Source organism: Biomphalaria glabrata, chromosome 3, assembly GCF_947242115.1.
Source record: "Biomphalaria glabrata chromosome 3, xgBioGlab47.1, whole genome shotgun sequence".
Lineage (NCBI taxonomy): Eukaryota > Metazoa > Mollusca > Gastropoda > Planorbidae > Biomphalaria > Biomphalaria glabrata.
The window spans coordinates 36,515,301-36,542,054 of record NC_074713.1 but is presented as its reverse complement, the minus strand read 5'-3'; the positions used below and the strand labels follow the sequence as shown (position 1 = coordinate 36,542,054).

The 26,754-nt window shown below is 35.4% G+C and overlaps 1 protein-coding gene across 6 annotated transcripts in view; it reads left to right on the top strand.

The window, feature by feature from the left end:
• LOC106056975 (threonine aspartase 1-like) overlaps window positions 1–24,906 on the top strand; it is a 29,608-nt gene extending 4,702 nt beyond the window's left edge. For 2 of the 6 annotated variants that reach the window (XM_056024838.1, XM_056024840.1), the window contains exons 2-14: window positions 5,878–5,973; window positions 7,436–7,503; window positions 7,701–7,769; window positions 9,630–9,750; window positions 10,161–10,245; window positions 14,380–14,453; window positions 15,086–15,219; window positions 18,162–18,299; window positions 18,495–18,573; window positions 20,049–20,162; window positions 20,597–20,754; window positions 21,864–21,937; window positions 24,718–24,906. In XM_056024838.1, the coding sequence (XP_055880813.1) occupies window positions 5,925–5,973; window positions 7,436–7,503; window positions 7,701–7,769; window positions 9,630–9,750; window positions 10,161–10,245; window positions 14,380–14,453; window positions 15,086–15,219; window positions 18,162–18,299; window positions 18,495–18,573; window positions 20,049–20,162; window positions 20,597–20,754; window positions 21,864–21,937; window positions 24,718–24,769 (1,215 nt within the window). In that variant the 5' untranslated portion in view covers window positions 5,878–5,924 and the 3' untranslated portion in view covers window positions 24,770–24,906. The other 4 variants (XM_056024839.1, XM_056024841.1, XM_056024844.1 and 1 more) reach the window with 4 other exon arrangements.
• The last annotated feature ends 1,848 nt before the right edge of the window (window positions 24,907–26,754 follow it).

Sequence of the window (26,754 nt, the reverse complement as noted above, 5' to 3'; positions counted from 1 at the left end):
TAATTCAGAAGTTAATAGAATGGGGCATCTGAAAAAAAAACAACACAACTGGATATATTCTATAATAATTGTTCCTGCATCATCACAACGATGATAATAGCATCAAACTATATGTGTCATAAAATCAAGCTTTTAAAATGGATACAATTAGTGCATATCAATGTAAATCTATTTACTTAGAAAAATATAGTACATTTACGGTAAACCACAAATAGCTGATTCAAATTGTAACACATGAGTAATTTATGTATGTACTTTGCATTACATTATTTAAAAAAATAACAATTAAAAAATATATAATTTAAATATTTTGTCTTCTTTGGGTTATATCCCTTCGATGTTTATTTTTAACATTAAAATGGTGTTCGATATTTTACGAAGCTGAGATAGCTTATATAAAAACAGCTACTATCGAACACCCCCTATTTAAACCTCAATTTTCATGTTTGGGTAGCAAAAGACACTTTAAACAAATAGTTGCAAATTATTTCTCAGCCTAATTAGAATCTTTGCACCGAATTTGAGAACAAATTAGAGGAAGCTTTTAAAAACTTCTCTGTGACTGAGGTAGAAAAAAGCTGGACGTTTATGCGTGATACAATCTACCAAACATCATCACTGGTCTTTGGAAACAAAACCAAGAAAAGCGAAGACTGTTTTGAAGCTAGTCTACCAGAAATGGAAACTGCCACTATGAACAAGAGAGCAGCCATGCTAATCTACAAGAAGGATCCCACCCCAAGCAACTTAAAAAGGCTCAGAGCTGCACGTAACAATGCCCAAAGAGTAGCGAGACAATGTGCTAACAAATACTGGCAGGAGCTATGCGAAGATATTCAATCTTGTGCCGACTGTGGTAACATAAGAGGACTATATGAGGGCATGAGAAAAGCCTTTGGACCTCACACCAGCAAGTGTGCTCCGCTCAAGTCAAAAGATGTCTCAATCATCAGCGATCGTGCGCTGCAAATGGAACGATGGGTAGAACACTATGCAGAACTCTACCAGATTGAAAACGCCATCTCACCAAATGCTGTTTCCAACTACCCATCACTTCCAGTTTTGACGGAATTAGACGAAACGCCCTCAGTAAAGGAGCTGAGCATTGCCATTGACATGCTTGCACATGGGAAAACACTCGGAGGAGATGGCATTCCTGCTGAAGTAATTCAGGCTGGAAAACATGCCCTAATCAAACCACTCCATGAACTGCTAAGCTTGTGCTGGGAACAAGGAATGGTCCCCCAGGAATTGAAAGACTCCAACATTGTTACAATTTATAAAAATAAAGGCGACCGCTCTGATTGTAACAATTACAGAGGCATCTCACTGCTTAGCATAGTCGGAAAGGCTTTTGCTAGAGTATTACTAAAGCGATTACAGATCCTGGCAGATCGTGTTTATCCAGAGTCGCAGTGTGGCTTTAGGGCAGGTAGATCTACAACAGATATCATTTTCTCTCTGCGGCAGCTACAGGAGAAGAGCAGAGAACAAAAGCAGCCCCTCTTCATAGCTTTTATTGATTTGACCAAGGCCTTTGACCTTGTTAGCAGAAGCGGTCTGTTTGCTGTACTAGAGAGAATCGGCTGCCCAAATAAGTTAAGAAAACTAGTGTCAGTTTTTCACAAAAATATGCAGGGCACCGTTCAGTTTGAAAGTTCTTCCTCCATTAAGAGCGGTGTAAAACAAGGATGTGTACTGGCCCCTACACTATTTGGCATCTTCTTCTCATCTTCTCTATCCAGTGCTTTTAAATCCCTGGAAGACGGAATATACATCCATAGCAGATCCGATGGAAGGCTCTTTAACCTGGCACGTCTTAAAGCCAAAACGAAAAGGCGTCGTATCTTGATAAGGGAGCTGCTGTTTGCCGATGACGCGACACTCGTATCTCACTCACAAGGAGGTCTACAGAAGCTAGTGAACGCCTTAGCAGCTGCTTGTCAAGAGTTTAGCCTTACTATAAGTCTCTCCAAGACCGAAATCCTGGCACAAGACGTCGCAGAAATACCTATAATACAAATTGGGAACCACACCCTTTCAGTGGTGCAGGAATTTACCTACTTGGGTTCAACAATTGTCAGTAACCTAGACTTAGACATCGAGCTGACAAAAAGGATAGAAAAAGCTACCACAGCATTGGCAAAACTCTCCAAGCGCGTCTGGGAAAATGGTAAATTGACCACAGCGACCAAAATCCTAGTCTACAACGCCTGTGTTGTGAGCACTCTCCTTTATGGCAGTGAAAGCTGGTCAACATACATGTACCAAGAGCACAGATTGAATAGTTTCCACTTGCGCTGCCTGAGACGCATAAAGGGCATCTCTTGGAGGGACCATGTCTCCAATCAGGAAGTTTTGAGATTGGCCAATATGAACAGCATGTATGCTCTCCTGACACAAAGAAGATTACGCTGGCTCGGACATGTCACCCGCATGCCAGATGGTAGAATCCCGAAAGATATCTTATATGCTGAGCTTGTGGAAGGAGTCAGACCCAAGGGCCGCCCAAGACTAACATATAGAGATGTCTGCAAGCGAGACATGAGAGCCTCAGGCATCAGTGAAAGTATGTGGGAAAACATAGCCAAAGACCGGAGTGCATGGAGACAGACTGTGCGTGCTGGGACAACCCTTGCTGAGAACAAAAGAATTGAAGCGGCTTTAATCAAGAGGGAAAAAAAGAAAGCTGCCCTGTCTGCTAGCCCTAAATCAGAGGCATACACATGTACGAATTGTGGCAAAGTCTGCCGTTCTAGAATTGGCTTGATTAGCCACACCAGATTCTGCCCCGTCTCAAGATTAAGCCAAAACCAGTGACTCACTTGGGCGCATCCATTGCCTTTCGAGACAAAAGGAGCCATATAATTAGAAGCATATTATATAGGTTTTGTTTAGCTGAAGCATCATTGGCATTAAAAAATACCCTTAACCCGAGACTCACTTCACTCTTCCCAAGAGGTAAAAAAAAGTGAAATTTTTATACCAATATTACCAATGCACTTTGAATATAATTTAAAAAATTATCCTCTGGTGAAAATGAAACTAAATATAACTTAACTATAAAGAAATGGACGATGCACAATAGGAATTGACTAGTTTCTTCATAATCATCGAAATAAAGGAGAATTTTTAAAAATACAATGGGGTGTTCGATAAGTACCTTAAAATGAAGGTGTTCGATAGATGTAAGTTACTCTAGATCTAAGTCTTAAGTCAAGATAGATGATTTATTAGATCTATTCTATATAGAGTATTATATAGACTATAGTAAAAAAAAGTAAAGTAAAGTTCCCCTTTCAGACCTTGTGGTCATCTGTTTCTGTGGCCTACGGTTAACAAGGGTGTCATGTGGCCAGCACAACGACCAACCGCCTTTACTTTTACCTAACTAATGTCAAGTACCCATTAGAGCTGGGTGGACTCAGAGGAGCCTGAAGATCCCGAAATTAAAAATCCCAGTCTTCACCAGGATTCGAACCCCGGTCCCCGGTTCAGAAGCCAAGTGCTTTACCGCTCAGCCACCTATTATATAGACTATAATTATATAAAAAAAAATAATAGTAATAATACTACAAGTATTAGTATAATAAAATTAATATTATTATTATTATTATATACTAATACTCAAACTCAAAGACTCTAGTTCTAAACTGAAACTCTAACTAACTCTAAAGTCAGATTCTAGATAATCATAATAATCTTAAACTTGTCTTAAGTTATCAGACTTAAGAAGTTATCTACTCTAGATCTAGATTCTAAATTGACTAAATCTAGAGTCTATATCTAGATCTAGTTGATCTAGAGTTGTAGAGTAGAGTCTCAGACTCAGAGAATCTATCATAGTCATACTACACAGTCATAGGTCTATGAATACTATGAATATGATTATGATAGCCTTAATAGGGCGATAAGGTAATATTAATAGATTCTGAATATCTGATCATTCTCTATCACTCTATGGCATAGAGTCTATGCCCTATAGGTTATGCTATGCCTATGGCTATGCTGGTAGAAGATACTTAGATTAGTAAGATAATAGATATTATATATTTTGATATAATATATTGTCTATAGATCTGTTACTATTACTACTATTAGTACTATCTAGTATAATCAGTATATATTATATAAATATAGATATCTAATCTTTTCAAATCTACACTCTAGATCTACTACTAGAGACTAGAGTTTACTAGTAACTAGAGTAGTAGAGCATGACTTATGATACAATGATTATTTTTTATGATACAGTGGATACACTGATATAGCCTACATACAGCATACAAACTGTAGTTTTTGAGGGAGAAACGTTACACAACTAATTCAACTAATCTATAACTTCTATTAGACGTCTTAGACTCGTATAAGTTATAAGCTATGAGTCAGTGGGATGGCCAAAGGTGTAGAGACACTAGAGCCAAATGACAGTCTAGAAATCTAGATTGATATATAGATGATACTCGGTGATACTGATATAGAATCTAGATCTAGAATTCTACAGATATATTGGTCAGTTTGGTCCATGCGCTGAAAAAGCATACAGCATACAAACTTTAGTTTTTGAGGGAGAAACGTTACACAACTATAACTTAAACTATGTTATAAGCAATGAGTCAGTGGAGTGCAGTGCTCTAAGGGGGACATATGGGTAAAACTTCCATTGAAGGCTCCTGGTTTTTCTGGTCAATTATTTGGCAGCTGTCTATTTTGCAGCATATGGGGTGATCAGTCATAGACTCAGATAGGTACAAGGGCATTTCTTCATTGCATCATGCACTCTTGACCCAGTGATGACAAAGTGTGGCCACCTATATCTAGATCTAGAGATCTATTTTTGTAATTTAAAAAAAATGTTGTTACTTATCAGATTTCTAAATGAAAAGTTAAAGGTAGCACTATAACTAGAGCTAGAATCTAGCAGCTACCATGCTAGAAAACAACCAAAGTATGTGTCTTCCTGACCAATGCCATAACAGTCTATGTGAAACAACTCAGGTCATATGTAGTCCTTGTACAGCTCAACAACAACAGCAATAAAATTATTCTCTAATGGATCATTGAAATAAAAGGAAATGAGAAGGCTGACACACCTGTCAAGCGTGGGAGAATGAATTTATAATCTAAAAAAAAATATTTTTTATATAGCCCTACTTTCATGCTTATTGCATGCTCAGAGTGATACAGTCCAATCTCATTTGTGGACCAGTTGGGGGCGGGGGTATCTAGGAGGTTTTCCTTGCTGCCTTTAGGCGCTCATTGAACACAATTCTGCTCGAGTCGGGTGGGTGTCAAACCTTGAGGTTCCTTCATAGGTAGCCAAGCCAAGTTCAAGAGTACTTTGCCTCTCGACCATGCTTCCCACTCTATCAAAACTCCACTCTATCTGTAAGAAATGAAGAAACTAATAGTGAGTAGACTAAATGAAAAATGGACAAGATCTCATCCAAATTACAAGAACCAAGACAGCGTCTGTTATAAGCTATCCCCAGTTTTTTTTCTCAGCACCTGACATGAATATGACTTACTCTGGAAGCTGAAAATTGGGACTAGTGAAATTTGCCCTTGTAGGGTGTCACAAGAGAATGCCAACCATGCCCTTCAAAACTGCATTTTCATCAATAGGCCTGACAAGACACTTGTCCTAAGACACCCTATTTTGGCGAGCTACCTTATCTGGAAAACACTATGCATTTCATCTCAGATATTGGTCTAGTCATTTGAACACTCCAACATAATAATGGGGAAGAAGAAGAAAATCTTATTAATATGTTGTTGTTTTGTAATTTAAAATGTTTATAGAGGTACGTAAGCTAGCAAAAAAAAAAAAGATAGAAATATTATTGTTAAAATTTCTTACATCTTGTATTACTTTAGTACTGGCACTGCATGAGAAAGTACAGACTGAAGCTGATGTATTAAACATGAGCACAGAGGAGGAAGTGAAAAATGTGTTTGTGGCTGTTCATGTTGGTAGGTTGTAACAATTGGGTCTTTCCATATTTCTTCAGAGTCATAGGGTTGGGTTATAGTGGGAATCAGAAGCATTTTAGGAGAACCAACTCAAGAAAAAAAAGAAACATTTTCACCCACATCCCTCCCTCCCCAAAAAGACGAATTAATTTTAACAAACTGGTCATTTTATTTTATTGTGCAAGAAACATCTTGCTTATTAATGATTTTATTATGGATAAAGATTACTACAGTGAATTAGATTTAATTGTTTATCAGGCTATAATTGTAAGTGTTTTACCATTCAATAGAAAATGACTCTGCACTGCTCTGGGGATTAACTTGTTGTCCTGGGTAGGAGAATTAAGTTTAAATGTTTCTAAGGAAGAGATTTAGTAATCTGTAATGGAATATCTCTGTCTGTTGTTTTTTTTATTCTTGAGAAATATTTCTAAAATTAATAATTTTAAATGTTTGTATCATTATGTGTGAAAAGAGACAGCCATAAGTTTGAAGAAAAATTAATAATGAACCATTTCTTAAATGAGGCCTCCAATAAACTTTATAACCTCGGGTCAGACTAATCTTTCTATAAACCTAGCTACATAAAAACATTGCCTCAATTGTCCTTTATAAAACCACCTTGAGACTTTACATCTTCCATCTCATTGTCAACTTTAATGTTTACTTTAGAATAATGGCTGGGGCTAAGATTTTTATTCAAGGAGTTTTAGAGTTTACCCACCCAGCAACATTAGGTTCTCTTTAAAAGTACCACCATGGGCTTGGTAGTTGACTGGTAAAGCTTTTGGCTTCCGAACCCAGACTCTTGAGTTAGAATCCTGGTGAAGACTGGATTTTAAGTCCACCTAACTCTAATGGATACCTGACAAAAGCTGGGTAAGTCGTTGTTAAAGGCAGTTGGTTGTTATGCTGGCCCCATAGAACAGATGAGCTTTACATCACGTCGCAAAGAGTTACCTTTACTTTTTTGTTTTTTTTTACATCCACATTCACCCATTCCTTAATTGGGGAACTATAAATGATCTGTTGACTATCTTATCCATTCCTCTCTGTCTTTTGCCTTAAATAGAATCTCTTTCAGTCTTTTTTGTCTTTCCATTGCTTTCTTTGTCAGCCTATTCTTCTTTTTCCTGGTACTGTTCCATGAAAAAAAGGTCTTTGTGATAAGGTCATAAACTTTTAGTTTGTGTTTTTACAGTGATTAGCAGGACATTGTGGGACCCCATTGCCGTTGTGATCCTTTTTTCAGATCTTTTAGTTTTTACTATAACAACCACCATAGAAACATTTACCACCTGCCCGTGAAAATTTCAAACTGAAAACATTCTTTATTTTTAGATCTGTTATATAGAGAATCTTTGGCTTCTAAAGTTATACCATAATATCATATGAAACATTTAATTCAAAGTAATCATAACAACAAAAATTTCTCATCCATACATGTACTTTGATCCACTAGGAGCTGGGAATCACTCCAAATTGAATGAATCAAGTTATAAAGATATTTGTAAAAAAGCATGTAAGCAGGTAGGCAACATGAATAGCTTGATATATCCTGGACTCTTGAAAAGGAAAAAAAAACCTATAAAGTATTTTACTTGACTTTATCAGCTTTTGATGTCTCAGAATAAATATATTTAATATTTAGAATTTCATTGTCTGTAGCTTTTACCACTTCTAGTTCAATGACATAGATCTCACTGTTGGTTTTTATTACTCTGCAGGCTCTACTACTGTTAAAAGCGAGGTGCTCAGCCTTAGAGGCTGTAACAGCTGCTGTAGCAGCATTGGAGGTAAACAAAGTCTTTTACTGACCCTAATGGTTGACAATGCATATGAGTGTTAAATTATTTCAAAGCTAAATCTTTCATGAAATTTGGCTATTGAAACAGTGAAAGTAGCAATAAATGTATACTTTTTCTAGTAAATTTGACAGGATTTAAAAGTGTTTGTTGTAACTTCATTCTGTTTTAGGAGAGAAAAAAAAGGTAAGACACTAAGGAAGACCTTGTCAAGGACATTGAGAAATGGCTCATGATGGCACACTAATTTTATGGCAGAGACATTGTTCTTTGTGCTAAGTTTAATTAATTTAATTCAACTTGTAAATAGATTAAATATATGGAGTTCAAGAGATTAAATCAGGCCTTGAAATCAATCTAATTTTCTAGTATAAACTGTATGCATCGTCATTGTAGTTTATATATTTCTGTGCGATTAATATCTATCTTGTGTTATGCTAGTATACATGGAAAGGTGCCCAAAAACTGACTTCAAAATTCAAAGAATCCAGTATACTTAGTAGAGCTGTGGTTAATATCACCTTTAGCAGTATGTCACAATGAGCAACTTATTTGATAGATTTGCCATGTTTTAGATCACAGTGTTCCCTTGAACAGCAGTATTTAATATCCTATACATACACTGTTTTTCTATATAAACTAATATCACAGGAGATCCCCTAACACTTTAAACTTTTAAATAACTATTTCCCATTTCCTTCATAACCTTTACAAGCTGGTTTTTTTTTAAAACACTTCTTAAATGTTCAGTCATTTTTAAAAATGCTATACAGTACTGTACTGCATGTCACATTACAGTATAAAAAGAATAGGTATGTTCAGTAAGTATACTGCTACATCAGGCAGCCTCAGGAAAACTAGTGTAAAAATCTGTGGTGTTAAAAAAAATGTGGAGTATTTTTTTTATTAAATATTGGATTGAAAACCTGTGATAGATCTTCTACGGGAAAGTCAAGGGACCGTATTCAATTAAGGTAGCTATTTGGGGTTTCAAATTATTAAAATTTCCATGTGATATATGAATATTAATTCTGTATACTTTAGACTTTTTAAGATGATGGATTGCACATTAGAAGACAATCTTAAGTCTGAAAATGAGATGGACAGATAGATAATATTCAAAACTATTAATTCTCTGTGTTTCTACATTAAGTTTTATACAAATTCATCTACACTAGTCAACCGGTGGCGTAGCATACGCCGCTATTTTGCATAGCCGGTCTTAGGCCACTGCAACCTATGCGACCGCAGTGGGCCCCTACTTTCAAAGGATCCGCACTTTCATAGGACCCGCGCTAGTTCAAGGTATATAAATTATTAAATTAAACAATTTTTTAACTTAAAACAGATTTCCCGCGCCCTCATGTCGATTTACCAGGAGGTCAACAATTCTCAAAGATAGATTGAAACATTTGGTAATTCTTGCTAGTGAGCGGGATCTATGTAGGAAAGAGAATTATTATGATATACTGTATGACTTTGCTACACGCAAAGCTTGTAAAGTAATTCTATACATAGTAAAGAATGAATAAAATGCAAAGACGAATTTATTTTCTAATACAAACTCTTAAATTTCACTTATTGTCCGATTCCCTACCCAAACTTGTCCACGCGAAATCCGTTTCGAATAGGGCCTCACAATGCTTTGCTATTTAGTGTTTGTAAAATGTTTGTTTGTAAAATGTTTTACATGTTTTGGATGTTCCTTCAGAGTTGAAGTCCAAACCGAGTGTAGTTGGTGTTTGAAATCTGGTCTCTTATTTTTTTATTCCTGACTCCATTATATTGTATCTGTAACAAATGAGTGAAACTAGCAGTCTCTTGGTTAATGTATTGTTTCCTTGTCAATAGGATGATGAGTTAACTAACTGTGGGAAAGGCTCTAACATGACGGTCACTGGTACTGTGGAGTGTGATGCTAGTGTAATGGATGGAGAAACCTTACACTTTGGAGCAGTAGGTGCTCTCTCAGGTACTGCAACTTTTATCTGATTAGAAGAATAGTTATCCATGATTCAAACAAAAGTACAGAAGGTGACAAATAGTTGTTATGTATAAATATCATTTTAAGTTGAAAAAGAAAAAAACTCAAATTGATTGATCAGGTCTAAAATTACACAAAGTAAGATTAGCTTTTTTCTAATTCTCCAAGTTAAATTTATATAAAAACATTAGATCTATTTTATAATCATTTGTTGCAAACAATCAAAGTCATAAACTCACTATTCTTCAAATACCATTTTGTCACATTATTTTATATGAACTTGAAATCAATTTTTCTAATATCCTAACAATTTTATATATGATCATCACAATATTATACACAATTTTCAGATTTTATTAAAACAAGATTTTAATAATTTATTTGTATTCAATCCACAGGGGTTGCCAATCCAGTGGTTATCGCTAGTCGATTGGTTGAAGAACAAAAACTTGGGCCCCTACCATATGGACGTGTCAGACCAAGGTAAGGAATTGTATTTGATTTCAATATTTGTGAAGACTGTGAAAGGAACTGCCCAGATGACAGCAGCACTTCCAAAACTAAGAACATTTGGGAAGGATTAAATAGAGCTCTCTACACAAAGATCAGGCTCATTGCTCTTTTGATATGAACTCTTACAACAAAGTTAGAAAACTCTAAATATAAAACATCACTTTTAGAGTATGCATCATCAGTATAAAACATCACTTCTAGAGTGCATCATAAATATAAAACATCACTTCTAGAGTCTGCATCATAAATATAAAACATCACTTTTAGAGTCTGCATCATAAATATAAAACATCACTTCTAGAGTCTGCATCATAAATATAAAACATCACTTCTAGAGTCTGCATCATAAATAAGGAAGTGTCTGGGATGGTAAGTAAATAAATAAACATTAAGAGGACTTCCTCAGCATTCTTAAAAGCACTCAGATGGAATGGTCATTTGAAGAGAAGATTAGCAATTAGAAAAGAACTTTCTGTATGGATAGTTGCAGGTAAAAGAAGGAGAGGCTGGCAATGGCAAGACATCAAACTTTAGGACCTTTGGAAGATAACCATTTTCTATTAGCCAAAAAACAGAACAAATAGGATTGAAATGAAGATGAAATAACTGATTTCCTTAAAGAAGTGGTTTGTGTATCTTACCAATCAGTGTGTATGTTATACTGCACAGACAATAGTTGATCAATCACTAATTCAACTGTTTTGCAATACAATAGCTGCTTTTCATTTTTTTTTCTGTTATTCTGATTTTATTCACATTGTATAAAATTACTGTTCATTTAACTGTGCAAGTAGCATTGGCATTACAGACCTGCCTACCGTTACGCAAAATGCGTATTCGTTACGCTAAATCTCCCAAAATTGACCGTCAGTACGCAAATACGCATTTAACCCGTCGGGTTACGCATTTCGTATCCTTTTTTTTTTCCCCTATCTTGACTAGCTTACGAGCGGTCACGGACGTCACGCTAAGCCGTCCTGTGGGGGGGGGGGGGGGGGAGGACACATTGTGTCCAGATCTATACGTTGATTGGTTCTTAAAAGCAATTAGATTTAGTCTATAAATGAAGAACGCGAGAGAAAGTGGCTGGTTGGTACCAAGGTTGGTACTGTCAGTTAGCTGATACACCAACGTGACTTTTTTTTTTGTAAGTTCATTAGTAGAAATTAATTAGATCTATGTTGAATCCCTAATTCCCATATTCATTTGTATAGAAAAAAAAATATCGAAGTGCTATCGATTCAAAACACATTGAGTGACATTGTAGATATCTAATCTGGATTCTAGATCTAGAATCTAGATAACTTGTTATACAGGAATAGATCTAGCTAGAGTTTAGCTCAGTGTTTCTCAAACCGCCGAAGATTTGCAGGTGTGCCATGGGAGTTTTCAGAACGCCACACGTGCAGCGTTACATAAGTCTGCCTACTATTTAATTTGTATTTTACGTTGCGATGACATCCCCACTTACAACGACCAGTAATAGTTGTGGATCGCTCCATAGTGACGGAAAGGGGTGTTAGTTATTCAAGTTATGGAATTGTCAACTATACATATATTATTATATTGACTCAAATGTAGGCGGCCTTAGCAGATGCACAGCAGTTTTTGAATTGGTAACGATAATAATAAGCGATGTGTTTCATGTAAATTGGTTAGGTGTATGCTAATAATAACAAATAATCAATAAACGTTATTCATTGTTATCCACGGAGAAACACTTTAGTAAGAATGAAACTGCGAAAGTGTTCAATGAATAGCAAGGAACCAAACGAAGGTACAAAGAAGATGAAATCGGATATGGTTTCATATCTTCTGGACCTGAAGATGCTTCATTGTCGTTCTTTCTGATCTGCAATGCAACCCTGTCGACTGAGGCGCTTGTTCCAAGCAAATTGAAGAGACACTTGGAAACAAAACATCCAGCTGTAAAAGTGCAACCGAAGGAATACTTCGAAAACATCAACGCTCAACAAAATAAACAAGCTAAGAAACTTATGAAGTACCTAAAGCTGCCAGAAAAGGGATTGATTGCAAGTTATAAGGTTGCTCAGTTATTAGCAAAACGCAAGAAAGCACACACAGAGGCTGAATCAGTCATTGCACCAGCTTTAGCATTAGTTGTTGAAACTATCCTTGGACCCGATGCCGCCGAAAAAGTTAAAAAAGTTCCTTTGTCCAATGGTTTTATCTTGCGCAGAATTGAAGACTTATCGTCAGATTTACAAGATCAAATCTGCAAACCCTTCGACGTGACTGACGATGAAGTGTCTCTGCTGTGGTCTCTTCAAGTTGATGAATCCACTGACGTTAGTGGCAAAGCCCAGCTGCTAGCTTTTATTCGGTTCATAAAGGATGAAAAATGTGTCAACGAATTCTTATTTTGCAAAGACTTACCAACTACGACCAAAGGCGAAGATATTTTGAAGTGGTGAACGAAAACATTTTGCTATTCAAAGTACAGTGGAACAAAACTGTGTAAGCGTTTGCACCGATGGCTGTCCTTCCATGCAGGGAAATAGAAAGGGATTCGTCACTCTTGTGCGTCAAGAAAATCCAAATGTATTAGTTGTTCAGTGCATGATCCACAGAAAAGCTCTTGCCTTTAAATCTTTGCCGAAAGATCTGATGTCTGTTCTGGATCAAGTGATTGAAGTTGTAAACTTTATCAAATCTAGACAGCTGGCATCCCGACATTTCTCTCAGCTCTGTGAAGCAATGGACTCAGACTACAAATGTCTCCTGTATCACACCAACGTTCGTTGGCTCTCCAAGGGAAATGTGTTAAAGCGTGTCATCCAACTCAAGGCTGAGCTGATTTCATTCTCGGAGGCTGAAAAAAAAGACTTTGGATTTTCTATTCATGACCTAATCTGGTGGGCTAAGGTGACATTTCTCTCTGATTTATTTGACAAATTAAATTCATTGAATTTAAGTCTTCAAGGACCATCGGAAACCATCATCATTTCATCCTCAAAACTGAAATCATTTGGTGAAAAATTGTCTTTGTGGCAAAGTAAGATCTCGAAAGGTCTGCTTTCCTACTTAAATGAATGTGCTTCAAATAAAGAAATCACCCCCGAAATTCTGGACACTTTGAAACACCTGCAGTTAGCATTGCAGCATTACTTTCCAACAATTGGAAGTAATGAATATGGATGAGTCAGCTATCCATTTGAAAACAATGAAGCTACAAATCTTACAACTGAAGAAGAAGAGCAGCTCATTGATTTACAAAATGATGCATTTCTTAAGTTTTGCCGAGAAAGCTTGGATGTGTTTTGGATTTCAATCAACAAGTTATATCCTGCAATCAGTTTAAAAACAATCAAAATAATTCTTCCATTTGCATCTTCATGGTTTTGTGAGTTTGGATTTTCAGCACTGACTGAAATCAAATCTAAGAAAAAAGAGCGACTTCTTACAATAGACGATGAAATGCGAGTTTGTTTGTCGACTTTGGAGCCTCGATTAGGTCGCATTTGCTCTCAAAAACAGGCACACCCTGCACATTAAATATAATACTTAAAAACAGGTAAAATCTTTTTTTCTTTTTATTATAAAACAACTGATGCTCTTCGTGGTGTGCCGCGAAATATTTGTAGTTTGTTTACTGTGCCGGCAGACAAAAGAGTTTGAGAAACACTGGTCTAGCTAGACATTACGTTAAATCATGATTCTCTACATTACTAGATCCAATTTAGTTGTAGTATGATGTAGATTGACTAGATCTAGATCGATAACATAGAATCTACTACCATCTAGTCTAGATCTAGACTAGATTCTTAGTCTTAGTATAGAATAGATCAAGGATGAAGGTAGGCCTACGAAAGTTTGGAGTAGACCAACGTTTGTAGCGGATCCACGGCATCGGTAACACTCTTGAGCTCAGATCTAGCGTAGATTATATTCATTATATAGACATAGATCCAGATCTAGTCTAGATATCATCTCTATTGTCATATTGATCTATATATATATATATGACAAAATAGTGGATCGCGTTACGCATTCTGGTGCCAAAATACTCATTTTGACCATTCAGCGTTACGCATTTGGACTTTTTTTGGTAGGCAGGTCTGCCATTAACTGTTTCTATTGCAGTATTCTAGTAGGTAAAGGTGCTCAACAGTTTTGTGTAGACAGAGGAATAGGGATCACTGATAATTTAGTTTCTGGTAAGACACTTTTTTTTTTGTTGACTACCTTTTTAATGCTAGCATAATATTTCTTTTTAAATTGCATTTAATATATTCAGCTTGTTAGATAATCTTAAATTTTCAGATTTGAATGATCTAAAATAATTTCTGTTTCTGGTGTAGAAGACCAACTTTATCCAAGAACCTGGCCACACGCTTAGCTGAGGGAAATATTCTCTCTAGTAAAAAAAATTAAGATCACACAAAAATGAAATGGTGCCTTGTCTTAAGAATTTAAAAAGTAAAGTAAAGAACCCCATCCAGACCTTGCAATCTATAGGGCAGATGATGTATAGGTCACCTGTTTCCATGGCTGACAGTTACCAAAGATGTCAAGTGGCCAGCCCAGCACAACAAACAATCATCTTTAGCATCTGTAACTAATGCCAAGTATCCATTAAAACTAGGTGGACTTTGGAGTCCTAAAAATCCAAAAACTTAAAATACCAGTTTTCACCAAGATTCGAACTTGACACCCCTTTGGTTTGGAACTCAAGCACTTAACCACTCAACCACCACTTTAAGACCACCTAAAAAACGTACTTTTAGTTTATTTGTAAAACTTTGTTGTCATTTCAATGCAATCATGAAGAGTTGTCTGTTACTTTTAGTTGCAGCTTTGAAAACATTCAGACATTATTCAAGAAAGTGCCTGAAATCTGAAACAACTAACTGTACACATAAACTAAAGAAGCGTAAATTAGAAATAGAAGAATCAACATTAAGTCTGTCATCTGTCAATCAGGTAAAATCTGCTGTTGTTTTGTATTTTTTGTGGGGGTTTTTTCAACGTTGACAGACAGACATTTTTTTTAGCTTTTAAAATTCTCTTCAAAAAATACAATTGTACATCTGACCTTAATCCTATATAGATTCAAATGCTATGTTTTATGCCACGCCATGTGTTTTAAATTGCTATTTTTTGTGCTTTAACACATTCACCAGCTCTTACTGTTTTTAAAATGTGTGCAACTCTTAAGCAAAGAAAGATAATTCTAATAAAAACAAGGTTACCAAGACAGTTTTTGTGGAAACACAAACTCAAAATCGGCCCCCGAAGTGGTCCACCCAGGCAGGCTTCAATATTTTCAGAAAGAACATCCGAATGAAATTATATCAAAGACAAATGAGAGATAAGAATGGAGAAAGAAGGTTGACAGATGATGTAAAGCTCATCTGTTTTTGTGGCCTACGGTTAACAAGGGTGTCATGTAGCCAGCACAACGACCAACCGCCTTTACTTTTCCCAACTAATGTCAGGTACCCATTAGAGCTGGGTGGACTCAGAGGCGCCCAAAGATTCCAAAGTTGAAAATCCCAGTCTTCACCAGGATTCGAACCCGGGACTCCTGGTTTGGAAGCCAAGCGCTTTACTGCTCAGCTACCGCACCTCCCCTGGCCTAACTAAAGTGTTATAATTGATGTAATTGTTCTGAAAAGGCTCAATCTCTTAATCAAATTCTCAAAAATAAACATTTTCGTAAAGTAAAAAAAATGTTTATGAAAATGCACTTTACAAGATTACTATTCGTTTTAAATTAGGTCTAACTTATAATGCATACTAAATAGCTTTTTCTTTTTAAAAAACTGCTTGCATAAGTGATTTAAAACATTAGATTTTTTGCTTTCAGAAAAAAAAAAGTAGCCATACATCAGAACTTTGAATGGTCTAAAATATTGTGATGTCGGATTTTCACTATCTTTTCTAGTTTACGAGATCTAACTGGAACAGACGAACAGACATTTCACACAAAACTAATAGCGTCTTTTCCCCTTTTGGGGTTTGCTAAAAATTATTATTGTAACTGAAAAAAAACAACCATTTTAGTTTTGTCTAGTGTACTTCATATACTTTTACAATAAAGTGGCTTTATGCACTGCACTATGGATTGGCTCTTTTGTTGCACTGCAGTATGGATTGGCTCTTTTGTTGCACTGCAGTATGGAGTGGCTCTTTTGTTGCACTGCAGTATGGATTGGCTCTTTTGTTGCACTGCCGTATGGATTGGCTCTTTTGTTGCACTGCCGTATGGATTGGCTCTTTTGTTGCACTGCCGTATGGATTGGCTCTTTTGTTGCACTGCAGTATGGATTGGCTCTTTTGTTGCACTGCAGTATGGCTTGGCTCTTTTGTTGCACTGCAGTATGGATTGGCTCTTTTGTTGCACTGCCGTATGGATTGGCTCTTTTGTTGCACTGCAGTATGGATTGGCTCTTTTGTTGCACTGCAGTATGGATTGGCTCTTTTGTTGCAGTGCCATATGGATTGGCTCTTTTGTTGCACTGCCGTATGGATTGGCTCTTTTGTTGCACTGCAGTATGGATTGGCTCTTTTGTTGCACTGCCGTATGGATTGGCTCTTTTGTTGCACTGCCATATGGATTGGCTCTTTTGTTGCACTGCAGTATGGATTGGCTCTTTTGTTGCACTGCCGTATGGATTGGCTCTTTTGTTGCACTGCAGTATGGATTGGCTCTTTTGTTGCACTGCCGTATGGATTGGCTCTTTTGTTGCACTGCAGTATGGATTGGCTCTTTTGTTGCACTGCAGTATGGATTGGCTCTTTTGTTGCACTGCAGTATGGATTGGCTCTTTTGTTGCACTGCCATATGGATTGGCTCTTTTGTTGCACTGCAGTATGGATTGGCTCTTTTGTTGCACTGCCGTATGGATTGGCTCTTTTGTTGCACTGCAGTATGGATTGGCTCTTTTGTTGCACTGCCGTATGGATTGGCTCTTTTGTTGCACTGCCGTATGGATTGGCTCTTTTGTTGCACTGCAGTATGGATTGGCTCTTTTGTTGCACTGCAGTATGGCTTGGCTCTTTTGTTGCACTGCAGTATGGATTGGCTCTTTTGTTGCACTGCCGTATGGATTGGCTCTTTTGTTGCACTGCAGTATGGATTGGCTCTTTTGTTGCACTGCCGTATGGATTGGCTCTTTTGTTGCACTGCAGTATGGATTGGCTCTTTTGTTGCACTGCCGTATGGATTGGCTCTTTTGTTGCACTGCAGTATGGATTGGCTCTTTTGTTGCACTGCCGTATGGATTGGCTCTTTTGTTGCACTGCAGTATGGATTGGCTCTTTTGTTGCACTGCAGTATGGATTGGCTCTTTTGTTGCACTGCAGTATGGATTGGCTCTTTTGTTGCACTGCCATATGGATTGGCTCTTTTGTTGCACTGCAGTATGGATTGGCTCTTTTGTTGCACTGCCGTATGGATTGGCTCTTTTGTTGCACTGCAGTATGGATTGGCTCTTTTGTTGCACTGCAGTATGGATTGGCTCTTTTGTTTTTTACATTTTTAGAAAAAACAAACAAATGCACATTCTCATTTTCACTTGAAAAAAGATTAGCTTAGTTTATCTTCCCATTCTGAAAACGTGCAGAACCCTTTCTAGACAGCAATTTAAAAACTGCTGGTAACTTCTTATTGGATTGTACTGCATTAGGATTTGACCATATCTATTTCAGCATTCTGTAGTATGCTTTCTTGATGACCTTGACATGTTGAAAAAGAGTTATGCATTATTTGTACTTCTAGTGCTGTTTTTGTGGCTTTTACTGCTAGTTTCTTTGTATTTTTTAACATTTAAACAAATAACATTGTAACCAAAAAAGTTCATTAATGAAAATGTGTAAAAAAAAAAATGTGTGTCAACCAAAGTAATTTGTATCTCTCCCAGAGTCCCAGTGCGGACATCCCAAGAGCTGATGCTATACATGATACTGTGGGAGCCGTCTGTGTTGATCATTTTGGTAATGTGGCAGCTGCAGCCTCCAGTGGAGGAATATGGTTAAAACATGCAGGAAGACTTGGCGCTGTAAGTTGTGTGTATTTCAACTTTCTGCACTTACATATGTGCATTGTTAAAGACACAAGAAGGGGCGGAGTAGAACTCTTTAGGATAATGTTTACATTTGTAGTTCATAGTATAGTCTAGGTAATTTTCTGATTATAATTTCAAAGTAAAAGTCTACATTAATAACACTAAAACATGATACTTTGTCTACCACAGAGTGCTGTGTATGGAGCTGGTTGCTGGGCACAGAATCAAATGTCAGATATCAAAACAGGTGTAGCAGCTGTCACATCAGGTAGGCTTCTTCAGTTCCACTTTTGAGGTAGACATTTTTGTTTTCAAAATTTAACATTTAGAACATTGCAAATGGTTTTTAAACGCACATAAAATGATTCCAATAGCACGTGTCTCAAATAGCCAACTCCTGACCTTCACATGTGGTTTAGATATTGAGCCATGCGGAACTGTTACCACTGACAGGAGAATGGACAAATGTGATTCATATCTGAACCTAAACCAGTAAGCTTTGTGCAAGATGGCCTTGTTATCCTTGGTCGGCAACCCACCTAAGAGAACAAAACTCTGAATCTAAACCTCTGCTGTCTTGCGGAGAAGCTTTAGGAGACCCTGTGGAAAATCAGGAGCTGGTTACGCTTAGGCTGCTTGTTCAAAACAGTGCTACAACCTTGTAGAGCCTGCGATGCTACTGATCCCAAATTGTTTTGTATATTTGCTGTTCCTTTTGACACATCAGCTGCTTGAAGAGGGGAAAACTGCTGTGTGGGCAACAACATTCTGACAATAAATAATGTCCAGGCTTTCTTCTCAATAAGCCAAATAAAAAATGGCTCACTCCTCTACCACCAAAGTGAATACATATGGATGGGAATGTCTCATGAGAATAGGGCTCCACAGTCACATGAAAAAGTGTTCTACCATATAAACCATAGTCGTTCTATGCCTGAAGGAGGCCAATTTAGTACATTGCTAGATGTTGTCATTTTTATCTCTTGTACGTACATGTGATCTCTTACCTAAGTTTTTGGTGTAAACATTATACATTTAACACTCTTTGATGCTTAAGTTTCTATTAAACACCCACATATTTATTAGCTCTGTGAGGTCCAGTGATTAATTGAAGAAATTTATTTTATTTGATGGTGACAAATTTGTTGTTGTTGTTTTTTTCGATAGAAAAATAATAAGGTAATAACTGTTCATATCTTTTAAAGAAACAGATACATTTTATGTTCCTTACTTTAGAAAAAGAATTTCCTGACAAAATAGCGCGGACTTGTATATGACGTGTTGAATGCTCTGTGTTGGTGGAGCAGTTTAATATCTTGCTCAGGACAGTTTTTGAATGCTGTGTGTTAGAGCAGTTTATTGTCCTGCTAAGGATTTTTTTTTTAATGGAGTGTGTTGGAGCAGTTTATTGTCTTGCTAATGACAGTTTTCGAATGCTGTTTGTTGGAGCAGTTTGAAGTCTTGCTCAGGACAATTTTTGAATAGTGTGTGTTGGAGCAGTTTATTTTCTTGCTCAAGACAGTGATGAACCAAAATATTTTAATTTGAATCTACAGAATGAGCTAGTTATCTTTGCCACAACATGAACCTATTGGAAACAAAGATTCTACAAGTTTTATATAATTGATGTGATCATGTATATTATAAAGTAATAATAGTACAGAACTTTGGAAAATGTAAAAGCAGAAAATAACTTTTTCTAAAATACCCATAAATCAGAAATACACAATTTCAATTTTCCAGGATGTGGTGAACAGCTGATGAAGACATTGTTAGCAAAAACCAGTTGTGACTCTGTTAGATCCAGTGACAACTTGACTCACTCACTAGCTAACTCATTTAAGGACAGTTTTTTAGGTATGCTGGCCATTGAAATTCAGCACATTTATTTTGTTTTGGCTACATTTATACTTCACATTAACAAAAAGGACTTTTTTAAAAACATTTGGCTTTTATTTTCATTTTCATCCTTCATTTTGATTGTCAATTACCAAAGAAAGAGTAACAAAGGGCTGATCTGCATAACTATGCAATAATACAGTTTAGTACAGTACATTTACTTTACTGTTTGTGGGTATAATTTATCTCTGACATTCAATCTAAATAGATTTAGTCTCATGTGCTATTCAGTTTTATCAATTCAACTTTCCCCTTTTAATCAATTTACTTCTGTTGAAAAGACAATTTTCTCTTTCTGTTGATGTCAGCATTATTGAAATGCAATGAAATATTGGTTATGACAATGTATTGAATAGATAGGATTTGTTTTTTGTTTGTTCTATTTGGTTCAGAGTCTGAATTTTTGAAACCATGTAATGAGAAGTTTGCTGGCATATTGTTGCTGAGAACTGTACAGAATGAGAATAGAGAAGGTATGTTTAACAAACTGTACAGAAAGAGAATAGAGAAGGTATGTTTAACAGAACTGTACAGAATGAGAATAGAGAAGGTAAATTTAACAGAACTGTATAGAATGAGAATAGAGAAGGTATGTTTTTGAGAACTGTACAAAATGAGAAACAAGCAATTGCATTTGTGCTTTTTATGCAATTAAGTTTAAAGTTATGTTGCTATGAAACCATTAAATCTGGAACATCATTTGAGACAACGCCAACATGATAAAATAGATTGAAATTTGAAATACTTTAGAACACTTTTAAGTTCAGAATAGACCCAGAGTAGAAAAAAAGTTTGATTAAACATCACAAAAGAGGTTTGTGAGCATTTTACAATACTTTACTTTATCAAACTCCAGAAAACTTCACACAATAGGCAAAAAAATTGAGTTTGCCAGCCATTGAAAACGTTTTTACAACCTGTTTTACACATTCCTATATCTAATATCATGATAAAAATTCCTTTAAGAAATAATACAATTTAAAGGTTGAGTTAGGACACTAAAAGGTTCTTATGTAATTACTTGTAAACAACATACTTTAAAAAAAAAAAAGCTGGACTCGTTAACCTTGCCTGATAACAAATTCAAATCAGTCAAACATCATCTAATCCAGAAGAGATAATACTAAACCTAACACTAGGTTGAAGCCCAATATTGAAATTTTTGTTCTCGAAGCTGCCCACCAATAAACGTTTATTTTTTTTGTTTTGTCAATTCATGTAATGTATCTTAAGTTTTATTTTGAATTTCTATGGTCTTGAATGTGTAAGAAAAACACATTTGAAGTTAATGAAATTTCAGAAAAATTCAGGGGGTCTACCGAAAACTTGAAAATATGGCAAGGGGTCTACTAGACAAAAAAATTTGGGAACCACTGTTTTAAAGTAACATCTGGAATTTATTTAATAAGATTATAAGAAAACAAAAGAGTGATTGATCAAGATTATAAGAAAGTGAAAGAGTGATTTGATCGTTATGTTGGCTAAATTAAACATTTACCCTCTGTGGGGTATGGACACAGTAATATTCTGTATGCTTCTAGATCTTTAAGGGACCCTACATATTGCCAAGACTTTATGTTTGACTTTGTTCACTTACATGAGTTTTGTGACATATTGACAACTGTAGTAATACACTTTCATAATTTGTTTTGTTCACAGTGGAAGTTGCCTGGATTCACTCCACTGCTAGTATGTGCTTGGGCTACATGTCTGGACACAGCAAGGCACCTACTGTAAGTTAAGACCATTCAGTGAAGTTAGTTTACCTTATTTTAATTAATCTATGCAGCATACATATTGCACTTTTTCTTGGGCCTGAGATGACAGGTTTACAAATGTCTTTGACATTTGAGGCTGATTGTCATGATGTCTTTGTTGATGTTACCATGAGATTGTGATGACCAGACAATGCATTTCTGATGTTCTAATTTTGTTGGTTGATGTTACCATGAGATTGTGATGACCAGACAATGCATTTCTGATGTTCTAATTCTACATAGTTCTCTAGTAGACAATTTCTGACTTCTCAAACAATATGGAGATGCTGGAGATACTATTTTAAAGTATGAACTGAAAACTGAAATCTTCTTTAAATAAATACAAACTTTTATTCAGGAACTAGGAATCACTTCTATACTATACACACTACATTAATGTACTATTCCATTGAAATTCTTTTACTCTCTGCAAACTGAATATGCAAGTCTTTAAATACTACATCTTGCCCCCTTCTAGCATTTTGTAAAGCTTATGGAACTTGTCAACAACATACAACCTTGACCTTGCACTGCAAAATATTCAATCTAAAAATAAACTAGTACAATAGCTGATTTACATTACCTGACAGTGTTTACATAATCTGTAATAGAAAGAAAAACAACAACAAAGAGTAGGTATTAAAATGAGGTCACAAGCAAATTCCAAGCTGCTATTTTAATGGTATTCCCAGTGTATGTCTGTGCTTTTGTCTGAAGGCCAAGACTTAGCTCTGAGAATCTTTGCTCCTGGGAACTTTTGTGTAAACTCACATTGGAATAGAGCTGCCTCTTGTTTTACCACTATTTTTTTTTTCAACTAGCACTATCCCTTACTGCTTGAATCTTGTAGCCTAGGACACTCTCTTCACTTTTCCACTTTCTCATCCTTGGTGCAGGATGTAGGTAACAATGGTTGTCTTGTAGCTATTGGTTAGGTAAGCAGATTGGCACCAGTCAGGGTAGGATACAGTGTGGAAGACACAAACATTGGTTTGCACTTACATGTCCCATGACTTCTCCCTTGCTCATTGCAATTGTTTATTAGCAATAGTTTTGCTCCACCTTCAACAGGACATGTGATTGTATAGTTGCGACTCGCTCTTAAAATGTTTTGTTCGGATCTAGAACTTCCCTAAATAGGGTTTGGCTTAGATGTGACAGAAATATGGTAATAAAACATAATTATGTAGTTGGGCTTTCATTATTTTGTGTAGGAATATTGAACAACAGTCAAAAGAAAATTATTTTCTTTAGAATTTTAGTTGTTGAAGCTATTATATATTGATTACTTTACATGTTAATTTGAAAACAGTGAAAACCTATAACTTTATGAAACAATTTGGCAGTAAAAATAAAAAGATAAAAAAAATATTTAAAAAAAACAACAAAGCTTATATGAAGTGTAATTGTAGTTAGGATCAGTCATGTAATTAAATTAGTAATAGATCTAGATCAACAACAACAAATCTGTGGGATTTATAATATTTTTACCAACTGTTTTTGTTTAGTTCTATTTCATGCTATTACCTTTCTCAAAACCCTATCATTCATCTGGACCAGTTGGGAGTGGGGGAGAGAAAGGGATAGCTGGCTGGATTTTACCATTAAAAAAAAAAGGGAACTACCTGAATTTGAACTTGTGGCTCATACCTCCTTGGGTAGACATGCTAACAACTCTGCTAGTGAGGTAGTACTTATAACTAGAGAAGATTATATAGTTATATATTATTTGTTTGAATTTAGAGCTGCCACCTAAAAAGAGGACTCATTCAGCATTTACCACCACTTCAAGCAAAAAAAATTTCTTTCCCTTGTTCAAGATTCCAAACAAAATAATTAAAAATCAATAGATAATTTATTGATTTTTTTTTATTGATTCTTATGTTGTCAGGTAAATGAAATAATTGTGCAAATATTTCAGCATGTTATGAAATTTACCAAACGTTGATTTAAAAAATGCAGTTTGTTATCAGTTTTTTTTTTAATTGGCCTTTAGCAGATCCCATCAAGCATACTCATTGGAAGATTTTTAAAAAATATGAAGACAAGGAAATAATTGAGTTGGGTAATGCTTTGTCTGGTTCAGAGTGTGGAGCAATGAAGCATGGTCCATATGTTGTGACATTCTTCAGAAAGAAGTGTGAAGGCAATAAATAACCTTGGCTTTATCTCATGCTTAGACTGGTACTTGGAGATAATGTGGTCAAATTGGATTTAATATCTAAACATGAAACATGTTGTCACATTTGTTTCTTTTATACCTAATAAGCTTATAATTTATGACGACAAATAAAGTGACATTTGTCTTTTTATTAAATGAAATGATTTTCAGCATTTAAGATTGCTTGTTAATGAAAGCATTAATACAAGTTGTCAAAATGTATGTAAATGAAATCTGTAAGTGTCCTGAATTACCTTTCAAATATATTCCAAAGAAATTGGAAGTGTTATACTGTTGAAGAGGACAAGAACATATGCTTCTCTATTTGTATTTGAGTTATTTGATAAGAAAAAATTAAAATTAATGGATACATAGTCATGTAAATGATTGCAGTTTCTTTATATAAGCATTGCAAATTATTTTCACCTTTTATTTTTTTTCTCTCTAACAGGAAACAAAATTTAAAAAATGCACATTAGTAAAAATGTCTATTGATTTTTTACTTTTAGTCAGAATCTTTTATCAGATTAATTACCTCAAGAAGTTATTAACCACTGAATCAGATTTTTTTCCTTTTTTTTTTTTTTTTTTTTAGGCTACAGTGTCAAGATTGGAAATTGATTCTCTGCCTGGGCAAGCATACATAATGAGCAGCCATTTTGTATTACTTTAACTATATTAAGCATCATTAGAGTAGAATCATTGTTTAATTAATTACCTTTTTTTTACACTATGCATGTGACATTGTATACTTGTTATAAAACAAAACAACTGAATGAATGCATCAGGACTTGTTCCAATGTTTATGTAGAAATGTTTTCATTACAATCAAGAGATAGATAAGCTTTACATGAAAATAGAAGGGTAGTAAAAGAAAAAAAAAAATGAAAAGGATAAAATAAATGGCTTCTGCAAAAAAAAAAAAAAAAATTCTGGCCAAAATAATGAAACATTTATTTGATGTTTGACAATGTGGAGACAGAACTCTTTACATGGCCTGACACTGCCTCATATGGTATGAACAATAGTCAAGCAGGATTCAAGAAAATTAGGGAATGGCCATTTATTTTCATGCTACATTTATGTACAGTCTTGGAATGAATAAAAATGAAATGATATTCTTCAGAAAATTGAATTTACAATTCGCGACAAAGTGTTTGAACACAATTATTTTAATTTGTAAAAAAAAAAAATTCTACTATTCTTCTTTCCAACAAGCATTGAAACATTTTTTAGAGTTAAAAATTTGAAACTAGCATTTTTGATAAATCACTTGGACATTGTAAAATTATTTTGTTTTTACAAAGATACAGCAATCTCTAATTTAAGACTTTTTAAAAAAATGTATAATATATTCATTATCAATGCAACTATAATTTTAACAGTAGTTCATTATTGAGTAAAATATATTCTCTAACATCCAGCAATTCACAATAAGCACTGTGTGTATAAAACAATAAGATATACACAAACAATTTGATAAAAATATATTTACATTTACATATATACAGTACAATAAAGAATCTATCAAATGATACTTTAATATGGCAAAATGCTCAAAGTCAACACGAAATACATACATTTGATACCTCTCCCTTTCCCATACAGTGGAGTACTTCACCGGTGGATTGCTGTTTCTAAATGTCTTGAACAATTATTTGAAAAGAGATTTTAGACACCAGGCAATCTTTAAACAACTGAATACCACAATGCAGTAAATGTTAGGACAACATGCATTTGAAAACAAATGACTGCCCACAACAAGGACAAATGATTTTGATGATCCCCCAAAGGCCTCGATGAAAAAGAATGTATTTCTTTCAATTTAAAGGCAGTCAACACACAACAACACCTACACATGACCCACTAGATGGCCTACACACAACACTAATGGGTTTCTCTACACAATGCCAATTAGTAATCAATGTGGCCACGAGTGTAAGCTTCAAATGTTTAAGATATGCAGAAATACTCAGTCAACCAAGCAGAACACTACTTTATTATTTTGAACATTTTTAGTATTTTAATTCCATTTCCTTTTTATTTCCAAACTGGAAGTATAAAAGCAGCCTTCCCACCAATTGACTTGTTAAAATGGAATATTCTTTCATAAGCACAGTCTTACAGTATAAGAGCACTGACCTACCCCATAGTTGGAGGGGGAAATACTAGGCAAGCTAAAAGCTGAACAAGAAGTATATTGATTATCAAGGCTTAAGACATTTTGTTCTATAGCTTTCTACTTAATTTCAAAAGATGTTAGGATTTTGTTGGAGAAATGTTTCACATAATTTGAAGTGATTCTCTTTATGCCAAGTACACAGTTATTAATGTCTCACTTCTGACATTAAATCCCGTTTGTGACTAACAATGTGTCACTTTTGTGACAAATATCACACTTATGATAAACCTTGTGTCACATTATAAAAAAAAAAAAACCCTTAATAACTAACAGCACAGCCAATGATAAAAATAACATTTGGTTGATAACCAGTAACATATCAGACCATGGTATCAATGGCAGTTTATCTACTTGGTAGCTGCTATGGGGAATCAACTCTGAACATTCCACTAAAGCATAACTATACTGAAGCAGGATTATTATTTACAATTATTAGCTGGTCTTACCCTA